Source organism: Lepisma saccharinum, chromosome 8 (assembly GCF_977018435.1).
Source record: "Lepisma saccharinum chromosome 8, izLepSacc3.1, whole genome shotgun sequence".
NCBI lineage: Eukaryota > Metazoa > Arthropoda > Insecta > Zygentoma > Lepismatidae > Lepisma > Lepisma saccharinum.
The window spans coordinates 51905525-51924801 of NC_139236.1; the positions used below are offsets into that span (position 1 = coordinate 51905525).

General features: G+C 37.6%; 1 protein-coding gene across 1 annotated transcript in view; it reads left to right on the forward strand.

Annotated features, from left to right (window-relative positions):
* tej (tejas) overlaps positions 1-19277 on the forward strand; it is a 125503-nt gene that overhangs the window by 96091 nt on the left and 10135 nt on the right. The window contains exons 12-15 of the mRNA XM_083126642.1: positions 7882-8519; positions 11268-11338; positions 15143-15338; positions 18303-18417. Coding sequence (XP_082982768.1) covers positions 7882-8519; positions 11268-11338; positions 15143-15338; positions 18303-18417 — 1020 coding nt within the window. The remainder of the gene's footprint in view (positions 1-7881; positions 8520-11267; positions 11339-15142; positions 15339-18302; positions 18418-19277) is intronic.

Here is a 19277-nt window from a genome sequence, read left to right on the forward strand (position 1 = left end):
TTCAGAAAAGGAATGGAAAATTAAATATATGAGTACCACAGCTAAAAGAGGGTGATGGTACCTACCTGTGATCAGTAGTTCCAAAGTTATTGAGTCCTGAAATTAAATGGGGCTCATTTCTCAGATCTGAGTCACATTTTCTGTTACGCAGGCTATATAACTCTAGAACTATTCCTCGGAGAAACCTAATATTTGGAATACAAACCTTCCAGACATGATTAAACCTGTATGCCAAATTTCATCCAAATCCAAAACTATGACCTGGATTTTTTTCTGAAATTGGTCGATTTGACATGGAATGACTTTACTGCACCAAATACACATGCAAAGATATCTCACCCTAGGCATTAACACAAAACACATACAGTGGAATCCCGATTTTTTAAGTTTCCAGATTTTACATTTGCTGCATTACAGTGTACATTTAATCTTGATAGTCTCAACACAGCAATATGTTATAAAATTTTCCTCCATTTTAAGTTTTTCAGCTCAGTCCCTTGGGAAACTTAAAATTGAGGCTTCACTGTAAACACTAAACATTATGCACATCTGAACTAACATCATCATGATCAATCTGGAGGTTAAGATAAAGAGATAAATTGGTTAAGATAGAGAGATATATTCGAATACATGTCCATAGAAGTGCAGAAAAACTGGATCAAACTCATGAGAAACCTAGTTAGGGAGCTGTGTTGCATGGCACCCATCACTCCCCGAACCTGAGAAAAAGCCCACCTGTATGTAAGATGATATTCTTAAAAGTAGGAAGAGTAGAAAAACTTCTGCAATACTTTTTGCATGGCACTTTGATAGCAGCATTGTTGAATACATACCAGCCTCCTCCAATGATTAACAAAATATATTTAATTACAGACAAAAGTGGTGACAACGCTGGTGTAATTAAACAATTTATTTTTTTAAGAAACTCACCTCCCACGTAAATTTTTAGAATGCAAGAATGTATTTATACTTCTTTAAATGTACACAATACATCACACGATCCCAAATAAACACTTATATTGTTGATTAAAAAATAGATAAACAGCATATCAATGATAAAACTAGTACAGTGAACCCCAGTTGTACATTTTCCTGCATTTTTACATTCAATTTTCATGTTCCCAATAGAACAAAATACTATATAATTTTCCCTCACACATTTTTAGGCTAATTTGCAATAATGAGGGCAATTGATGAGTTAAATGGGAGAAAAAGCAATTAAATTCATGCCCGAACTAGAATTCAAACTCTGAACTTTCAGCTGGAATTTAAACAGGACTCCCAATGTGTTTGTTCATCACTAAGGCAGCAATCACCAGACAACTTAGCTATCATCAGATCAATCCGTGACAGTCACAGAACACATCACTGTCCATCAAATAACATTAGGAGCAATCATGTGCACCCTCCATCATCACCAGGCAGTACTAAACAAAACACTGTTCTGCTCCCATCTCTGAGGTAAAATGTGTTTTTGTTTACTACATTGTTTTATGCATTCAGCACTCTTTTCCTCAAATCTTGACATGATATGTTACATTGAATGTACACACTAACAAAGGAAATAAAATCTTTACTTTCATGTTACACAAAATTATATGCATTCTATTCTTGGCATGTTGATGGAATCTTAGACAACCATGCATACGTCCTAGGCTGTCAATAGGATAGAAACCTGTGGCAATGTAGGAACTGATTTGCTGACCTTTTGGCTTTCATGCATACATGCCTGTAAATGCATCTTCAGTTTTGGCATGCAGAGCAAAGAGTTAATTCTTAGAGGGACTAGTTTAATTTTCATGTGTAAACTATGCATAATTAAATTACATGCTTTATTTCTTGAGTTAACCTTTTGAGTCCCAAGGCCATTTTCACAAGTAAGCTTCACGGTTCCGAGCCGATTTTGAGCAAAATGCAGAGTTTCAATTAAATGAGTGTAGATCGGAGACTAATTGCTCTAGAGAGATGAGTGATATACCATTGTACGCGGAATGAACCAGAGATTCAGACTATATGAAATTTATGCAAATTCGGTATATATATGGAGGGGGAAATCCCCTGAAAATACTTTTTTTTTAAAAAAATGGGGTTTTGCCCCCTCCCGCCCCCCGAAAAAAAGTACATGACAGTGTCGACATGCACATGGAAATGATCGCTGACATGTAAGGAACACAAGAATATTTGTATTATCATCATATGACCAATGTAACTTGAGTTGTACCCCCCAAAAGGAATGGTGATTCAAGCTTCAAAATGCAGTGATACCTTGAAATTACTTTAGCTCAGAGACTATTTACCCTGGAGATATGAACTATATACCGTTGTACACAGAATGAATCACAGATTCAGACGATATATAATTTATGCACATTCGGCGTGTATAAGGGGGGGAAAGGGGGAAATCCCCTGAAAATACTTTTTTTTAAAAAAATGGGGTTTCGCCCCCTGCCCCCTCCCCCCGAAAAAAAGGATATGAAAAGTTCAAAATGCACATAGAAATTATCGCTGGCATGTAAGAAACAGAAAAATATTTGCATCATTGTCATGTGACAAATATAACTTGAGTTGTAACCCCAAAAGGAATGGTGGGCACGCCACTGATTCAAGCTTCAAAATGCAGCGGTACCTTGAAATGACTATAGCTCAGAAACTAAATGGCCTAGAGATATTAAAGATATACCGTAGTACGCAGAATGAATCACAGATTCAGACGATATATAATTTATGCACATTCGGCATACATATGGAGGGGGAAAGGGGGGAAATCCCCCCAAAAATACTTTTCTTAAAAAAATGGTGTTTCCCCCGCCCCTCCCCCCAAAAAAATGTCAAAATGCAAAATTTATGCAAATTTGGTGTATATGTGGAGGGGGAAGGGAGAAAACTCCCAAAAATTATTTTAAAAAATTGTTGAAATGTTTGAAATTTATCTTTTCCCTTGAAAAGAGACGCAAAAGAGAAGTCCCTTTCCCCACCTTTTCACCTCCATTTTCATGAAGAAAAAAAAGGTGCAAGAAACATTTCTGTTAAATACATGCGTTAGGAACAATATAAAAAAGAAAAATCAAAATTCTATCCAAAAATAGAAAAGTTATAACGTAAAAACTACAACCTTGACACAGCATCTCGATCGAGACGCTTGGGACCGTGAGGGTTACATTTGGGTATCTCGATCGAGACGCTTGGGATCCAAAAGGTTAAATTACATTTTTATTATTTACCTTATTTCTTGAGTTAAATTACATTTTAATTATATACCTTATTTCTTGAGTTAAATTACATTTTTAATTACTTGGCGGTGTCTCTGTCGGTAACGCGTCTGACTACCATGCTCAAGGTCCCAGGTTCGATCCCCGGCCGTTTCAAATCTGGGAACTTTTCTAACGATGGAGGCGGCCCCGGCGCCCACCCAGCGTCGAATAACATGGGTACCTGGGGGGAACCCTGGGGGGTAAAGGTGGTCAGGGGCATGATGCTGATCACATCACCCCCAACAACAACCAGATCAAGAAAGTGTGGGGCGTTACCCCCACACCCCCTATACGCCTTCATGGCATGGTGCTATGCACAGGGGAGCAATTTACCTTATTTCTTGAGTTTAATTACATGCCTTATTTCTTGAGTTTAATTACATGCCTTATTTCTTGAGTTACATGACGTTTTTATTACGTACCTTATTTCTTGAGTTAAATTACATACCTTATTTCATGAGTTAAATTACATATTTAATTGCTTGCCTTATTTCTTGAGTTAAATTACATTTTTAATTACACGCCCTATTTCTTGAGTTAAATTACATTTTTATTATGTACCTTATTTCTTGAGTTAAATTACATACCTTATTTCATGAGTTAAATTACATTTTTAATTACATGCCTTATTTCTTGAGTTAAATTACATTTTTATTACGTACTTTATTTCTTGAGTTAAATTCCATACCTTATTTCATGAGTTAAATTATAATTTTAGTTCCACGCCCCTTTCGTCAATATTGCCTATATGAAATATATTTTCAGGGTGGTGACCCAGCCAGAGGCAGGAAACTATGAAGGATGATGATGATACCAAATTACAAATATTGGCCTCATTAAAAAAATATTTTGACATATTTGACTTTTACCTATTTAATATAGTTACCATTGGTATTGACACTTCTCCCATTTTTCCAACCTAATTTTCGTCTATATATTATGAGTATAAATAAAACCATACATATTATTATAGTTATATTTGTATAGCATGTTATTTTAGAAAAATTTCCTCATTAATTGCAGTGAGGATGAATAATTTAATTGATGCATTTTGCATTTATATGTTATTTTATGTTTCTATTCTGCCACTCTGGTTAATTGTGATATCATGAGTGATTATTAGATAAAATTGATGAAGGAACACCTACAAATAACACCCATGCCCACCCAAGCTATAACTTGAAACGGAGAACTTCAGTGGCAAGATTGAAAGTGAACCACTTAATGCACTTGCCTCTGAGCTGGTGAAATAGATAATGGAACAGCCATTTCTAGAATTTGGACTTTGGATCTCTGACATCTTTACACTATAAACACTCCATCATAGAAACCAGCTACACTCAATTGTCACCACCAGATAAGGGGGAAACATATTCTCTACTTTTTCATCATTTTTGGCATCTTTCATATTGCTGCATGCACAAGGAATCAAATTATTGAAGTAAATGACAAACACACAGGTATGTGACAGAAATGGGAAATTACATATTTCATATTATTTTTTGACTTATGGTATCTTGAATGTAGAAGTGTCATGAAATATAAGCATATCTCATGGTTGTTCTTATTTCAGTGATAAGGTGTAATATATTATGGTGTAACAAACGGTCTGCCCAAAAGAAACCAAACTTTGAAAATGCATGCCAGTGTTACTCTGCTACCACACATTGTGATTTTTTAACATTAATTTCTCCATTTGTTATGTCAATGTTTTTTGTTGAGAGATTGTGCTCAGTGTCTATAAGATGAGGAAGATTTTCTCATCCACTACAATAACTATGCATTATTTTTAGTACCATAAACCCATGTCTCAACACTTGTGATATTCTTCAGGAAATTTGTTGCCTTCCTTATACAGAAGCAAACACTCTTGATTGATTTGAGCACGATAGCCTTTTTGCTGATTAGTTCTTAATGGTGGCACCAATTTCACAGCAACCTGATAAATGTTTAGGTTTTATTACATCAAAAACGTCTGCTATTTCATGGACAGTCAACAGTCAGTGTGCCTCCCCGATAGTGCAGTGATAGCGTCATCACCTTGTAATCAAGGGGTCTAGGGTTCAATATCCGGTGGAGACACATAGTGGTTTGCATCCTACGTTAAACTGTAGGTCATATCATCACTTATCATCATCTTTGCAAATTATCCAAAAGTGGCAAAAGAAGCCTTTAGCCACCCGAGCCTCTTTCGCATGTAACCCCTTGCTGCCCGAGTCGATTTTCATCAAAATGCGAGTATTATAAAAATGACTGTAGATCAGACTCTAATTGATCAGACAAATGATATATCGTTTTTACTCGGAATGAACCATACATTTGGACTATATAAAATTTATGCACATTTGGCATATATATGGGGTGAGGGGGAGGAAACCAAAAATTCCAAAATTTTTGAACCCCCCACCCCGACAAAAAGTACACAATACACATGGAAATAATCGCTGGAGTGTTGGGAACAAGAAAATAATTGCACTATTATCATATGATCAATAGAACACTACTTGTAGCCCAAGTCTTCGTGCCACTGACTCAAGTCTCTAATTTCAACAAAATGCATAGTTACCTTCAAACAACTGTAGGGTAACAGTTTCATACATCGGAGACACATTTGTTCAATTTTACACAAGAAACTACTTACGGATATAAGTTTCTCCAAGGTTTACAACGTTCGTCTAGGTATTTTCTTTCATCGTGAAATATATTTGACCGGGAAATCATGTATTTTTCAAGAGAAATATCTCACCGACGCACAATTGCCATTGCTTTCATTTGCTTGCCCTACGACAACCGAATACTGCTTACGTTTGATGATGTAAGCCCCTATCAGTGTTTCAACCCCCCCTTTTTTTTTACTATGCTTGCCTAACGTAACCAAACCTAACCTAACCTTATCAGAATTGTTTGTGGGGCTATCTGTGTATAGTTCGTGGGGCTATCTGTCAGTTACACGTGCATAATGTATAATTTCCACCGGTGACGAACACGATAGTAGGTATTTTTCGGTGGTGAAGGTTGAAACACTGCATACCCACAACATGAGTCAAGATGTGCCCACCATATTGTGTGTTGTTCCGGAAGCGAAGAAATGAATAATAAAAAAAAAAGCACTCAGAATGTGAGTTTGTTTTGGTGTAAAAAGCATAATGGCACCTTCAACTATGTTTAGCAATACACAATTGGTAAGTACGAACCATGCGAAACACAAAATATGCGATTTTAAGGTGTCTCCGATCTATGAAACTGTTACCCAACTGTAGATCAGACGCTAGTTGCCGTAGACAGACAAATGATATATTGTTTTACTCGGAATGAACCATAGATTCGGACTATATAAAATTTATGCACATTCGGCGTATATATGGAGGGAGGGGGATGAACCTGAAAATTGAAGAATTTTTTTGAAAAAAATAGGGGTTTCGAACCCCTCACCCCGACAAATAGTATAAGACATTGTAACAGTTCACATGGAAATAATCGCTAGGGTTTTAGGAACACGACTTGTACCCCCAAAACGACATGTCTGCGCCACTGACTCTCAGAATGTACGTAAGTGCAGAGCGATAGCCATGAAAGGGGTGACGAAAGTACACCAAATCTTCCCCTTTCTTGCATCTGCAGCGCCTTTCTATTTTTAGACATTGCAGGTCACATTGCAGCAACTTGAAAAACATATGCTTGGCAACAAAGACCTGTTTTAGTCTTGCTTTAGAACTTTTCTATGTAAAAGCGCAGTTTTCCTCAACCCCTCTCCCCCCCCCCCTTGTGGCGACATTCCTTGTGACCTTGGATACCAAGAAGCAAACTTTTCACCCGTCTAGTTTCCAGTGGTGGAAGAAAAGAGTTGCTAACAAATCTGGCCTTTGTTTGTCGGAATTCTTTTTCCTTTGTGAGGAAGCTGACATTTTCCCACCTTTTTTGTACGACACCAAGACGTGCGAGAGTCATAATTGTTTAATATGTGTGTTAACTTTCATGTAAAAGAAGAAAATCGCAAATCCAGCCAAAAATAGTGACATTATAGCGTTAAAACTACGAGCATGCTATAGGATCTCGATTGAGATGCTCGGGATGCAAAAGGTTAAAACAACAAATCACTCAATCAACACCGTAGCATTCACACATTCAACATAATCTTCATTACATCATGGATATTCTGCCCAATTTTATTTGTCAGTGATAATCACAATACAGATTATGCATTGCTCCCAACATGACTGATGGGATTCAATACCCAGTGGAGACACACAATGGTTTGGATCCCACTTTAAACTGTAGGTCTAATCCTGATTAACCTATCTGCATAAAGCAGATACACAATTCAGTCATTCATAACCTCACCTAAACAGAGGTAAATCAGAAACAAAACAGTATGGAGTAGTGCAAATTATGAAAAAATAATAAAGAATTGCACTGTGGGACAACATTAGCATAGTAACATGTGTTGTCATATTGAGGCACTGTTTTAAAAATTTGGGTTATTTTTGGACAGACCAGGCCTCGTATTTGACGTTTAAAATACCCCAAAGAGTTTTTGCTATTATAATGTGCTTTCCTAAAGTTCGCATAGTTGATTAATTTTATATATACACTTTTTTTTAAAAGTTTACATGTCTCTTTTGTGTTTCAGGTTGACGAGGATAGCTCATCGTGTAATCCATGTTCACAAAATGCATCTTCCTCTTCCGGAAATACCACCCCGGACTCGGAAGGATCTGCACCAGCTTTGATGCAGCAGATGCAACAAAAAACTCATAAGATACCACCACCACCACCAGGGTTTCATCAAAAAATGCAGAGCACAACAAGCACAGACACGGTGATTGCAACGGAGAATTTGCAGGAAGTCAACTCTTTGAACTCTCTAGTTTCCCAAACAAACCAAGCCAATGTGAAGCATGTGATACCTCCATCAAACACGCAACCAGCGCCTGCTCATGCAAACCATGTACCTCCCACATTCAATGCACCACCTGCAAGTTCGTCTGTTTTCCTGGCGGCTGCTAATCCAGTGCTTAACATGGTGCAGTACCTGGAACGCCAGAAACGAGAAATCGAAATTCAGCAGTTCATGTTGGCTAAGGCAATGCTCTATAGCATGCCAACTTTGCCTTCGTTGCCGTTCATGCAGCCGACTCCTCCGATCTATACCAACACACCTTTCACAACAGTAGCTCCGACTACCCAGTCGGGAGTGAAGATTACTGACGTGCCATCACCAGGGCAAGAAATGAAGAGAGCTGGAAAATACGAAGAAAATTCATATAAGTAAGTAATGTGTTTACGTTCGTTCTGTTTGTTATTTTTCATTGCTTTTCTACAGGGTGTCCCACTTGTAAGGGGCCCCGGAAAAAGTGTTATAAAAATTTTAATAAAAGAGGATATGAAACCAAATTTGTACATGACATACCTTTATGGTTGAGAAATGAAGGTACATTACAAGAAGTGCTGGAAGTGACCACCTGTATACACAGTTCAACACGACGCTGCATGTTCGTGAATGTTGCTGCCAGAGTATTCGGCGTGACTGCCTGGATTTCACGGCGGATGTTCTCACGTAACTCGTCGATGGTGCATGGTTTGTTCTTGTACACACTACCTTTAAGGTGACCCCACAGAAAAAAGTCAGGGGGGTCAAGTCCAGTGACCTTGGGGGCCATAATCCTTTCAAAATCAATCGGTCAGAAAAAAATTATTGCACCGCAGCCATACTCGCGTCAGACGTGTGGCATGTTGCCCCATCTTGCTGGTACCAGCCAAGTGTCAGTTCCTCGTCATCCAACTGGTTCACAAAGTCATGAAACAATACCTGGTACACATCACTGTTGACAGTAGTGTCAAAAAAATTGGCCCAATGATGCTCCGCTGTGATAATGCACAGAACATGCCCACCTACTGTGAATGAAGGGGTTCCTCAACGATTGCATGCTGGTTGTCACTACTCCATAAACATGTGTTCTGTGAGTTCACGTATCCTGACAAGTGGAACCATGCTTCATCACTGTACCACGTGTACTGCAATATCCCTGGCCTTTCAGCGACGAGGTACGTGAAAACATTCATGAACATGCAGTGCCGTGTTGAACTGTGTATACAGGTGGGGGAAGGTCACTTCCAGCACTTCTTTTAATCTACCTTCATTTCTCAAACATAAAGGTATGTCATATACAAATTTGGTTTCATATCCTCTTTTATTTAGATTTTTATAACACTTTTTCCAGGGCCCCTTACGAGTGGGACACACTGTACCACTTGGGTTAATTGTGATGACGAAATGGCCAATTAGTCGATCACACGTTTGGCCAGAAGTCTAACCTATGAACTATGCCTTCAAACTGCAATACACTGACTACTCCACCACTGTGGTTGGTGTAAATGATGCATCTAGCATCCCAATATCCACAGGTGATACATGTTAGTGATGGAACATGTTAATCTGTACTCTCTTTATCGGTACTGCCCCATATAGGTGTGCCAATTCATTGGTAAAATTGCATATTATTTTACCAGTCTGATATTTCTGTAAATAACCTAACCTCTCCATCTGCCCATCCCTAATTATTACATATGTGTATATAACAAGTGAAAGAAACTCTCAACAGAACAGGAAAAATTCAAATTCAGGTGTTGAAAAGAAGTAAGTAATGTGGCGGAAGCAAAAATGTGACCTGCAGGCTAGTCAGGTCCAGAAACTAAGTTGTGGATGGTACAAAAAATGTGGTTCTCTTAGCCAGGCCTCTCGAAAACTGTTGGTGGTGTGAGTGGGATGTTGGAGGGGGGCAAATGGTAGTAATGGAGGTGGGGATGAGGAACATTACTGGTTGGGCTTGTTCACGCCAGGGGTGGTTGTTGCACTCATGGCTGATATGTAGACCCTCTCTGATCTTTTACATACTGAAGTGTTGATTGATTGGAGTAATGACTGGAAGCAGTCGTTGAAGGTGATATTGTGGTAGTTGCTATGCACGGCAACAGTGAAGTACAGGTTTTAGGTGGAGGAGTGGTGGTGGTTGATTCTGAGGTTGAGGGCTGTGAATGTTTCACACAGGTAGAAGCCTCCACAGATATTGCAGGATATAAATTAGGTTAGCGGTGTGGCAGGTTCCTTTGGGGTACAGGATGAATTTGCCAGTGGCAGGTTTTCACCAGGGGTGGTTGCATTTGTGAACGGGAGTGAGTTGGTTGTGGGCTGGATGGATATGGTGAACCAGGATGTTTTGAAGTTTTGGGGGGGAGAGTGTAATTTGAAAACAATTCCTGACCTTGTCGGGAAGGAGGGAACATGGGGTATGTCTGATTTTGTTGAGGTGGGGTTGATATTGGATGACAAGTACTGGGAGGTTTGTGGAGGTATCAACTGTTGATATCCTTCCACCCTGGTCGCCAAACAAATATCCCGAGCTGCCTCACACACCTCCACGCCCTCTTTTTGTTTGACAACACAACTGTTTTAGCAAATTTTGCAAAATTTGAAACATCCTCAAAAGGCAAGATTGCCCTTTTGGAGACATTTCTTGACCTATTAAATATGACTGATGTTTAAAACATTTATTTTAGTGATTCTTTTTTTAAAAGATGCTCATGAGTTCATCCTTGTAGCCTTTCTTGAAGTAAATCAACCTCATGCAAGGACTGTCTTTTTTGATCATGCCAAGTCTAACCTTGTGGAAGCAACCCTTTTTGTGCTTTCTAGAGCTATTTTTTTAAAAAATTGTTCTCCTCCCCCTCTTTTTTGTGTTAGCTTATAAGCTTTTAAGAGATGAAGTTACTGCTTTTTTTTAATTCCATTGCATCCATTAGTATCCTATCATTAGAATATTCGTTACCAGTCATTTGTTTGGACCAAATTTTCTGTTGGTCTCTTAATTTGTTATATTACAAATTCAGTAAATATCTGAATATTCAGTATTAGATTTGTGATCTTCATGAGTTTTCTATAACATGTATCCTAGATAACATAACCGAAGACAACTGAATGCATTTACTACTAAAATTTAATTTCTCTTTTGTTTTCAGTGGTGGTGAAGAAATTGAGAAAGGCATGGAAAACCTTACTGTGTCAGCAACAAGATACATAAAAAAAGTTGGTGAGTTATTTTTATAATTGTGTTTCTTCAATTGTTGATTTTTACGTTAGGTACTTTAGTATTATACGGACTACCTCCAATTAGTGTGCTATACGTACCTAACCTAGCCTTCATATCTAATTAGTATGCCATAAGAACCTAACCTAACTAATTAGATATGAAGGTTAGGTAAGGTTGAGTTGGGTACATATAGTGTACTGATTGGGGGTAGTCCGTATAATAGTAAAGTACCTTACTTCATTTTTATTTTGCAATTGAATTTTGAACTCTTCTTATTTTTACTTGGGGAGAGTAATTCCAGCAACTTCCTTTTTTTATATACTACTGAAGTCATTTTGGTGACACCTTTGCCACAACCTATAAAACAGCCATAAATATTTGTTCTTTCTCTCTCTCTCCTGCCTTCACTCTCCCATGCTGTCTCTGGTAGATATGTGGGCTGTGGAGGTAGAACCCTACACATTCATACTCTGAGCCATTTGTGGGGGTGAAGTGATCAGCACCATTGAGAGACATTGCTTGAAAAATTCCCTCCTGAAATCACCAATCTCGGGAATTGAACTAGGCTCTTCTGCTTGGTACTAGATGCCCTACTGACTACACCAAAGCTCTATTTATGTATGCTCCTTTCTTTTTAATTCAGGTGGTCTAGTTGGTAGTGCATCTGACTGCCACGTGGGAGAGACAGGTTTCATTCCCGGGGTGGGTGACCTTGTCCCCACATAAAGTATTCTAGGACCCACTCAGCCTCAATTAAATGATATGGGGGTAAAGGAAACTGGAGCATATGCTGATCACATCACCTCCAAAATGGCTGATATCAGTAGAATGTGTGTGGCCCTAGCCCCCACATCACCCCTATATATGCCTCATGGCATGGTGCAAAGTGCACATCAAACTTTACCTTTACCTTACCTTTTTTTATTATTCACATTGGAAGTTATGTTTGTTTCTATTTTCACCTGTGAAGAAAAGATGCCCATGCAGTGTATCCTTGCCTACCAGAAGGAAAAAGAATCCTATGTAGTCTTTTTTAAAAAAAAAAGGACGTATAAATGTGATCCAAATTAATTAATAACTTCAGTTTTAATTAAATATTTAATGAATAAAAAAATGCAAAATTTTGGTGGTATGGAACACACAGTGTGAAAAAACTGAAAGCTTCAAAACAAGAGAAAGTTGCCATTTACAGCGTGACCTTCCAGACAAGTTATGGTTAAAGGACCTTGTACCGTACCTGCTTGAGTCGTCCAAAAATGTTTTTCTCTTGTTTCAGGGATGGTTCAAATATATTTATTTATTTATTTTTTACTACAGAAAGGATGTTGAAGAGGTGATGAACTGATGATGATTCGAATTGAGAATGGGCAGTAAAAACGTACTCGAAAGAAGGTGAAATTGCAATAAAAAGCCGTTAAGACCTAAAAATAAGCTAGAGAAGGACTAATAAGCCAAAAAACGCCGAAAAAGGCAAAAAAGGATAAGTAAAACCCACCTTTTTCTGGCCTACAATGACCCAAAATGAACATATATTATGTTGGGCATCGTCTTGGAACACTAGGAAAAAAAAGGATTTTCCTCAACTTCCGAGCCCTAGTGATGAGTTTTATAAAAATAACTTTCTTATGTAAAGTAAATGAAGTACACACAGCCGAACCTTTAGTTCCAGAACCTAACTTGACTGAAATTAAAGATGCTATTAAAAGGCTAAAGAATAACAAAGCACCTGGCATTGATTTAATACCAGCTCAGTTAATTAAATATGGTGGAAATTCATTAATATGTCAAATTCATAAATTAATTTGTTTATTATGGAATAAAGAAGTGGAAAGAATCCATAATTGTTCCTGTGTTTAAAAAAGGTGATAAAAATGAACTGCAATAAATACCGTGGAATTTCTCTACTCTCAGCAACATAAAATATTATCTAATATTATTTTAACAAGACTAACCCCATATGCTAATGAAATTATAGGTGATTATCAATGTGGATTTAAACGTAACAGATCAACTACAGATCAAATTTTTCACATTAGACAGACACTTGAAAAAAGTGGGAATATAATCAAAATGTCCATCAGCTATTCATTGATTTCAAGAAAGCATATGATTCGGTCAAAAGAGAGAAATTATATAATATATTAGTAGAGTTTGGAATACCTAAGAAGCTTGTTAGTATGATAAAAGTATGCACCAGTGAAACAGAAAGTAAAATTCGTGTGGGTATTAATGTGTCTGACAAATTTACAATTCATGATGGGTTAAAACAAGGAGATGCATTATCTCCATTGCTCTTTAATTTTGCCTTAGAATATGCTGTTTTTGTTAGGAAGGTAAAAGAAACTAACGAAGGACTAAAATTAAATGGTATGACTTAGTTTTTACCATATGCAGATGATGTAGACTTATTAGGGGATTATATCAATACAATTAAGAATAATGCTAAAATATTTTCAAAATCTGCTAAAGAGATAGGTTTGGAAGTTAACAAAGAGAAAACTAAATATATGCTTCATGATGGTTGCGGTAAACATGGTTTAGAATTACTTACGTGAAATTTAGAGGATTTCGCACTTCCGCATTGCACAATTTAATGGTTAAATCCTATTAATTTCGAAGATCCACTGTCTTCATTCACAAAAGGGTATGGCGTTTGAAGCGGAGAAGGTACCGCGTCACAGTTCCCACCCAAACTTTTTTTTATCCCTGCCAGAAATGTTTTTATCCCCTCAAAGAAAGTGAGATTGAAACCATATATTACACCATTTCTCGGTAGCTCAGTTGGTAGAGCAATGGCACAGTATACCCAGATTCAGGTCATGGTTGAGCCAACATTTTTTGCTGAAATTTCTACACAGTACATCTCCTGTGTGTGCTCAGCAATAAGGTAACAATAGATATATAAATATATAGGAGGGTAATTTGGACCGAACCTACAGTTTAGACACAACTATGCACACCAAAAATAAAGCACATTACTTAATCGCAATGTGTACTATAAAAGTTTCTTTATTAATACTGTTATTACTAAAGAATTTGGGGTATTAAAACTTACACCCCCCCTTGTGCCTTCCTTGCTCTAATACCATGTGCCTTAAATAACATTTTATTGTATATAATCTTAATGTTTAGAACACGAAGAAACATTCATAATAGATGTGGTAAACATGGTTTAAGTATTACATACATGAAGTTTCCTGTTTCCAAGTTAGACAATTGGATAGTTCTTCTCTGATTAATGTCGAAGGCTCACTGCCTTCATTCACTAAGGGGTACGGCATCTGGAGTGAAGATGGTAATACTTCACTTCTTTGTTCATTCTTGGGTGGTACCTGGTAAGTGAACGAGGCATTCCTCAAGGTGTGCAGAAACAGTGAAATACCAAAACAACTGCCAAGGAATGAACAAAGAAATAACGAGCTACTATCTCCACTCAAGATGCTGTACCCTTAGTGAATGAAGGCAGCTCGCCTTCAAAATTAATTCTGGAAAAGAAAAAGAAAAAAATAATAATTGTGCAACGTGGAAGCATGAAACTTCACGTATGGAACATGAAGATAGTTTGGTATTCTTGCTTCTCAGCCTTATGGACATGTTTTTCACTGCAACCTCCACGCTGTCATTTTCACTTTACGATCTATTGAAGTTAATATCATCTGTCAGCTGATATATTTTCTTTCCCACACACTTTGCTCCTTGACCATTCCTTCTAGTGCATTCTGTACTAGGCAGTTCCATGTTGGCCTTTTCTATAATTTCTTCCCATATTGCTCTTTTTTCTAATGTATTTTTTTCTCTAATTAGAATTTGGTGGCGGAATTATGCACATAATTAATATTGATCAAACTGCATATGTGGCAACTGAAGAACTAAATTGCATTGCCTTGGGAAAATCTGGCACACATGCATTGGAAAAACTTCTTGAATCCACAAGAGTGAAGATTCCATTCCTATATGTGAAAAGGGAAGAAAGACCAAAGTTCTTCCAAGAGCTTGAGAGGTAAGCATGACATTGTGCTTTTATGATTTTGTATGCAGTGAAGTGTTAAGTGTCTGTAAGGTTCCCACTGGTCTGAAGAACCTAAAAAGTCCAGTAATTTTGTAAAAAATTAGGGCTATGCCAATGCATCAGTATCGGTTGGATTTTATTTACCGATACCAGCCAATATTTTCCGGCATTTTGATTGCTTCCGGGGTCTGCAAAAATACCAACACTTTTGAGGAGTGTAATTATTCTTGAAGTTATGCAAAATTCCAAGTTTCCATTGATTTTGAACCCAATATTATGTGAAAAAACTATATTTCATGGTTACATAAGTTGTTTTTTTGTTTTTTTTAAATGTTCTGATATAATTTTGGAATGTCTTACAGCAAAACTCTGGTAAATTGATTCTTGTAATTGCAGTGGAATACTACCCACTGATGGTAATCATTACTTCAAACAAATTTTGTTATTTTTTTTTTCCCCCAAGATTACAAACAGACAACACATTTCACTGTTTCTTCCTAACTAGTTTCTTTTTTTGGAATAATTTGAATAATTATGTTTTTTTTTTTTTGCATTTCATTTTTCAACAACGTTGAATAAACCAATGATGCAAAAATTGAAGATCAAGATTATTTGGTTTTGCAAAATGAGTAGGAATCCAGTCTGTGGTGTCCTTTTTCAGTATTTATTCTCATTTCTTCATAGTGCCAATACATACTAGTCGAAAAGCTCATGCATTGATGACAGTGTAATACCGTATTTACTCATGTATAATGCGCACTTTTTTTCCAAAATTTTTGCTCCCAAAACGGTGGTGCGTATTATGCACGGAATAATTCGAACAGCCAAACTGAAACCATACATGGTCATTCCATGAATTTGTGATACTTGCATTGATTTTTCATGATTACAGAACCCTATCGTGTTATATATCGTTTTAAAGATTAAATCATGCAGTTTCTGAATATTGGGTGGCCGCGGTGGCTCAGTCGGTAACACGTCTAACTACCGTGCTCAAGGTCCCGGGTTTGATCCCCGGCCGGTTCAAATCCAGGAACTTTTCTAACGGAAGCGGCCCCGGCGCCCACCCAGCATCGAATTACATGGGTACCTGGTGGAAACCCTGGGGGGTAAAGGCAGTCAGGGGCGTGATGCTAATCACATCACCCCCACTCATGACCGGATCAAGAAAGTGTGGGTTGTTACCCCCACACCCCCTATACGCCTTCATGGTGTGGTGCTAAGCACAGGGGATCACATTACCTTTTTTTTCTGAATATTGTAACAGTATTACATACAAGATAGTGACACTAATGTGAAATGCAGTTGAAATAACTTCATCACAAAATAAAGGAACGTACTGACTTTTATGAAGGAAAAGATAAGGAGAAACAAAATAATAATTAAAATGTATTCCTGGCCAAGTAATACTCTATATATATGGAGTGTGTACATGCCTTAATGGAAGAAATCTTGTACTGCTAACTGCTAGTTTGAGGGTCCTGAATGTGCCTCGTATGTTATGTTAGTCATGAATAAGATATAAAGTATATATTTTGAAGTTTTTTTAGAAAAGTTAAGAAGGAATGAGCAAAACCATGTATAGAAGTTTGAAGCACATTTCCCATATTTTTTCACTTTGTAATTTAATGTTCTGTGACACCAAGAAAAGCAGTGCCATTCTGGCGAAATTCGAGAATGCACCTCCTGTCATATGGGATGCGTATCAGTGGTATTTCTTGAGCAACAAATAATAGAAAATAACTTCCTGAGCACTGCAAATCCATAACGTAATTTTGATCTCATTGTCTACTAGGAGTATTACAAAATAAATATGGTAGTTAAAGAGTGAAAGCTTTGGGATGCTAAACACAGTGGAGGGAAAGGGGGGAAGTGGTGTGGGTTGGTAACTCATGGCATACACAAGTGATATTCTTCTCCTCTTGGTCCACATAGCAAAAGGTGATTCATTGAATAGGTATGATGTCATTCACTCTTGATTGGCATATCAATAGCTTCACAACCTACAACTAAGAAAGCCATTTCTTGAACCTGAGTTGTACTGCACATTATATACAAGATATAGTTGTTTGTACTTTTCCCCATCAAAAACCAGGGTGCGCATTATACATGCGTAAATATGGTATATATACCAGCATTTTGCAGTATTTTTATGAACATAGCAAGTGGTTTGTAAGTAATGAAAAAAGACAGTACTGTGTAAGTTCAGTAGTATAATAGTATCCTTTCACTGCAGCTTACTTTCCCAACAATATTCACAATAAAAAAAAAAGTTGGATCTGCACAGGGAATTGAACCCAAATCTGCCAACACTTGTTTGTTTAGTAATTTTGCTAGAAAGATGAAAATGGGGAGGGGCATGGATTTTAGTGGATGTCAGCTATAATCAGCAGTGAAATCACTCTATGGAAGATAAGCATACTTCAGAATGACACTTCCCCCTTCTGTTCAGGAAACTGAGTGTCAGGTTCCACGAAAAAGACCAATTGTCTGCTACCACTGCACCACAGAATTCCCCATGTGATTCACTGCACTTGGCAGACAGTCGATAAACACGTCTGCTCACTCTCACAGTTCAACTCGACTCAATTCCGACAGTGGAATGCTAGTCCTTTTTCTTAAATGCCTCATAATATTTTTTTTTTTCACGTTTTAAGAACACTTGCACATACACACCAAAACCGATTTAGATCCCAGTGCCAGTTCTAACATGTCCATTTCAACCAATATTCTTGTGTCAGAAATTAGCTACATTTGTAAAGAGGTAAGGTGCTGTAGATTTTAGATTTTCTTCCTCAGAATGCAGCACGGCTTGTGAATGAGGAAGAAAACCTTGAAAGGAAAAATAAAAGGTGGATTTTTTTTTCTCATTCAATTTCAGAGATTGATTAAATTAAAAGAACCTAATATCTCAACTGATGTTTGTATTCTAAAATTTGTATCCTTACTCAACAGCTATGACATCCAAGGTGTGACAAGTAACTCCATACTCCATCTTTGCCCACTGGCTTACATTCCACAAGTTCTAATTCTGCTGGGCAAAAGGAGGGATATGGTTGACACTTTCAAGGTAAATATTTATTCTCAACAATATTCTTTATTTTTTAAATAGTTCTATTGACTTGTAAAAAAAGAAGCAGTTGTGCAGTTAAGTAATTTCTATTGGGTTTTCTACTGACCTGGCAGAATCTGGAAGTGTTTTGTGATTTATGATTTTTCTTGTACAGAGCATTCGCTGACATTCGCTACGAGACTCGGCAGTAAGAGGCCCGGCGTCAGCACTTATCTTTCCCGGTGAACGGTGTCCGCGACAGTCGCATGCTACAGTCTGTTTTTTTCGCTCTCCCTGCCTTCGCTCTCTTTCCCTTTCTGATGACGTTGGAGACTGATGCCAGTATAATCCTCCCTCGGAAGTTGTGTTGTGTCGTGTCCGTGTGTTGAAGATTGTGGCTTAATATGGCATCACAAAAGTTTACATTACAACAAAGGATTTATCTTGTCGAGTGTTACTTCGGAAAGCGGAATTGTGGAGAAGTGCGACGACATTTTGCAACGAAATTTCCTGGTGTTCCCGTTCCACATACGACCACTATATTAAACCTTGTAAAAACGTTTAGAATAACAGGATCAGTTCTCAATAAAAGTGGAAAGAAAAACCCACGTGTATTTACTGAGGAAGAACTTGATGAGATAGGACAAAGGTTAGAACAGTCTCCTCGGAAATCTATTCGCTGCCTCTCACAAGAAACGGGTGTTTCAAAAACCCTCTAGGTCCCCTGATTTGTCAGCCTGCAATTTTTATTTATGGGGAAATCTAAAAAAATAAAGTATACAAAGACATTCCGCATACCATCCCTGAGTTAAAGGAGAGTATTGTACGAGAAATCGGAGAATTACAGTAGACAAACTTGCACGTGTAAATGCCAATTT